Source organism: Mytilus edulis, chromosome 7, assembly GCF_963676685.1.
Source record: "Mytilus edulis chromosome 7, xbMytEdul2.2, whole genome shotgun sequence".
NCBI classification, from domain to species: domain Eukaryota; kingdom Metazoa; phylum Mollusca; class Bivalvia; order Mytilida; family Mytilidae; genus Mytilus; species Mytilus edulis.
The window spans coordinates 65159861-65164565 of NC_092350.1; the positions used below are offsets into that span (position 1 = coordinate 65159861).

The 4705-nt window shown below is 36.1% G+C and overlaps 1 protein-coding gene across 1 annotated transcript; it reads left to right on the top strand.

Annotated features, from left to right (window-relative positions):
- Nucleotides 1-733: 733 nt before the first annotated feature.
- LOC139483331 (uncharacterized) lies at nucleotides 734-3094 on the top strand. Its single transcript, XM_071267356.1, has 2 exons — nucleotides 734-2724; nucleotides 3082-3094. The coding sequence occupies exons 1-2, from the start codon at nucleotides 734-736 to the stop codon at nucleotides 3092-3094; spliced, it is 2004 nt and encodes a 667-aa protein (XP_071123457.1).
- The last annotated feature ends 1611 nt before the right edge of the window (nucleotides 3095-4705 follow it).

Consider the following 4705-nt stretch of genomic DNA (forward strand, 5'->3'; position numbering starts at 1 on the left):
AGTTCCTTTTTATATCATTGGTGTTGTTATGTACACTTTTTAGGCGTTTATATAATTTATTTTATTGTGTACATGTATCGTTACTTGTAACGATCCAGCTCCCACGTGGGAAAAATCGTTGACTATTATTCAGACGTTTGATATATATTTTTATTCTTAGTCTGTATCGAGTGATTTATCTCGCGATCCGATTTTTCTTACAGCCTTACCATCAGGCAAACTATGTCTTTTTTTAAAAAGCTTAGAGCTTTGAGTCTTAAAATAGTTAAAACCGAACACCATGTATCAAATTTAAAATCTTATCTATCTCAGGGTATCGTTCCGATTGGGCTTATTTTGAAAGCCTCACCCCTTACCACCGGTGAAAAATCTATCAGATTTATGGATAGATGGAATAATATTCTCCACAGTAGTTCCGTGAAATTGATGGATCTATTACACGCTGAGGCGTCTCATAAACATTTAAATTTACAAACTAGTTATAACCATCTTTACAATAAAGCATGCCAAGAACTTTCCGGTCCTGAATTGCTCACCATCAACGAGCGCCTCCATGACATCATGCGCATTGAATCCCGGAAATTACACAAAAAACAAGTTATTAAATTTAAACGAGACGGCGTACTTTTAGACACTGTTGTTAGAGAGCAGACCACCTTAACTCTCAATCGTACCATCAGAACCGGAAACAAAATCCCGGAATCGCCGATTCAAGAGAAAAAAACAAGGCTGCATGAACTCTACAAACACTGTAGTCAATTTGTCTTCAGTAGCTTTGTCGGAGACCGAAACTAAGGTACTGTCAAAAGGTCTTAATTTTTGTCCCACGCCGGGCAAAATAGATTCTATACTTTTGGAAGATGACCTAGACACGTTAGCAAGATCCCTCAGAATCAAGGAATATTTTTCTAAGGACACCACAAAAAGTTCCACTGATAGTGACACAAGTGATCTCGACTCAGATGACGACCAAGAAGATGTCGATATTCCCAGATTCAGGAAAAAAAGTTCATGGATTCCTAAACCCAGTAAATGTGCTACTTTAGAACATATTATTGACAAAATTAAATCCGACGTAACACATCTGTCCACTGCTACTTCCCAAACATTCAACAATTTATCTTCTGAAGAAAACGAAGCTGTGCGGTTACTTAAAAATAGAGACGACATTATAATTAAACCAGCAGATAAAGGTAGCGCTGTTGTCGTCATGGACAGATGTGACTACATTCAAGAGGCGGAACGTCAACTCTCTGATGAGAGATTCTATAAGAAATTAGACTCTGACCCCACCCCTCAATTTAACAAAGAGATCACCACAAACCTGAAAAACATGTGTGAACAGGGACATATTGATGAAACCACATTTAAATATCTAAAACCGGAAAAATCAAAGCCGGGGCGTTTCTATCTTCTGCCCAAAATACATAAAGTCAATAATCCAGGTAGACCAATTGTTTCCGCCAATGACCACCCTACAGAGAAAATATCAGAATTTATTGACTTTCATCTCCGACCACACGTAGAAAATTTACCATCATATATACAAGACACAACACATTATCTTAAAAAAATGGAATCTTTGAACCCTCTCCCACCTGAAACGATCCTTGTCTCGCTTGATGTTACCTCCCTCTATACTAATATCCCCCATGATGATGGTATTGAAGCCTGTAGGGAAGTCTGGAACTCTCGTAACACCTTACATCCACCAACTGAATGTCTCATCCAGCTTCTAACTTTGGTTTTAAAATTCAATAACTTCACATTCAATGGTGAACACTTCCTCCAAGTTAATGGAACAGCAATGGGAACAAAGATGGCCCCGTCTTATGCCAATATTTTTATGGGGAAATTAGAACAGAGAATTCTCAATTCTTTTCTTTATCAACCCCTCTCTTGGTTCCGATTTATTGACGATATTGACATGAAGTGGGATAATACTGAACAAGAACTAGATTTGTTTATTCAACATGCCAACGATGCCCATCCCTCAATAAAATTCACATATGAAATCTCTGACTCTAAGATCACATTTCTTGACACTACAACGCAAGTGAGGGATGGAAACATATTTACAGATCTGTATTGCAAGCCCACAGACAAACATCAATATCTGTCTCCTTCAAGTTGTCACCCTAAACATTGCACCAAGAGCATTCCCTACAGCCAGGCCATACGAATAAAAAGGATTTGCTCCACCAACGATGTTGCCAAAAAACGACTACAAGAACTTCGCGGTCACCTAAAACATCGAGGCTACAAAAGGAAAGACATTGATAAAGGTTTTTCTCGTGCTAGCAACATCAGCCGAGATGAACTTTTACAATATAAAGTCAAAAAGGTCAACAGGAGGGTGCCTTTTGTGTTGACTTACAATCCAAAATTTGACAACTTGTCTCACCTTATCCGCGAAAGTTGGAAAGATATCGAAAATCATCCTAAACTATCCAAGATCTTTCCCGAGCCACCTGTACTGGCTTTCCGCAGGCCCAAAAGCCTTAAAGACTTGCTGGTGAGAGCTGAGTTATCCTCTCAAGCAGGCTCTTCGTCAGTGGGCTCTTGTAAGGGTTGTGGAAACAAACGATGTCTGACTTGCAAACAAATACTGGATACCCAGACTTTTAACAGTCACTCCACTGGTACAGAATACAACATATTTTGTAATGTTAATTGCAAAACTACAAATGTTGTGTATCTCCTACAGTGTAAATGTGGTAAACAGTATGTAGGCGAGTCAGAACAGCCGTTTCACAAACGAATGAACGGACATCGTAGCCACTACCAATGCAAGCCAGACCTCCCTCTTAGTCGACATTTGAGATCCCCTGGCCACACTAAGGCAGATCTCAATCGACTGACCATTACTATCATTGACCACAACTCTGCTTGGTCTAGGGAGGATAGACTTACTCGGGAAAGATATATATATATATATATGCTTTCATATGTATCTTTTGGTCTCTGTTGGATAGTTTTCTCATTGCAGTCATTAAACATTTTCTTATCTAAACATTAATGGAATAGATAATCGGACACGTAGTATGAAAATATTATGATACAGATTGATTTGATTTTCAGAACCAAGGGATAACCAGAAATTAACATGTCTAATAATAAAGCTTTCCAAGTTGTAAGCATTAATTTATATTTCATCAAAGATGGATTAGCACTCTGTATATGAATTAGACATGTCAGCTAAAAATAGGGGAAATTCATTATTTATTCCAAATTCAGATCCATTTTTTTGGTAAATAAGGAGTTAAAATAATAAATAAGAATTATTAAAATAAATTATTCATAAATACATATGATATATGAGATATCACTTATTCAAAGTCAACGTATCTATGCAACCAAAGTGTATTTGTTACGACATGTCGCAAATTAGAATTTAACAAACATAATGTGTCGTGTCTCAAACTTTTTTTTCTAAAGAAGTGAAAATCAGACAAAATATGAATGAAAAATTTAAAAAAAAATGACCTTGATGTTTTACTTGACCTTATTTTCTTCTCTATTTTTAGACCAAGGACTTCAAATCAAAAGACCCTATAGTCTCTGTCGGTAAAACTTGTACCATGTTTTTGATGGACATTTTTTAAACTGCCAACCGCATTTAATCTATATTTTGTTTTTCAATTAGCAGAATCAAAAATATTTAAAAAAAACTAGTACTGTCCTACCTTTTTTTGTGATTGCACTGTATAATACTAACCTTTACATTATCCAAGATAATTTTTCATTGTAAAACCGCCATATTGGTTTCTTTGAGGATCCTTTATCTAAATAACGTTCGTCACTCTCCGGTAATATCCTTGTCATTGATGGGATAGTATTCCGCGATTTTTGCTAGTAAGCAATAAAGATAACGGAAAGATCTAAGCGACCCGAGAAAAATTCCAGGGAACCACTTCCGGTAATACAATGTCTGATTCCACCATTCAAAACAATCTTGGATTATGTGAAGGTCAGGATTATACAGTGCAAGCACATTAAAAGGTGGGACAGTAGTTGATTTTGGAAAGATATGTGATTCTGCTACATCATGTACATTGTACTTTGTACTTGAAAAAAATCATCTCGAATAAATCCGGTTGGTAGTATAAAAAAATTCCATTAAAAACATGGTGCCAATTTTACCTGACGGCGACTTTAGTGTAACTATCTGTTATGGTTGAAGACGGAAGAAGATAACATCAGCTCAAACGTAAAAGGTCTTTCCGATGAAACTTGGAAAGACGTAATGATGAAAACAATCAATATAAAGACATTGCTGTAAAATCAATTATTAACGATCTTTCAACTCCGAGACATGGTTGATAATTAATTGATTGATTGATTGATTGATTTGTTGACAAGTTGGTTGACTGATATACACATGTAATAGGGTCTCTAGGAACAGCGAAAGCAAGCAAATGATATTTAGACCTCGGATTAAAAACATAAATTGATTGATTGGCTGATTGATGGTTGATGGATTCTTTTATTTATTGATCGATTGATTGATTGAATGAATGAAAGTTTGCATAGCATTTTCTCTCTGTGAAATATGGGACTGGACGTTGGTATAATGACTGAACGTGGATGCGTATTTATACAACTGTGACAGTTAAACCGGATTACGTGCATTTCCTAATGAACAAAACTCCTTACATATTTTCTATACAGATTTACAACTGAATATTATTTTATTTTTCACAGG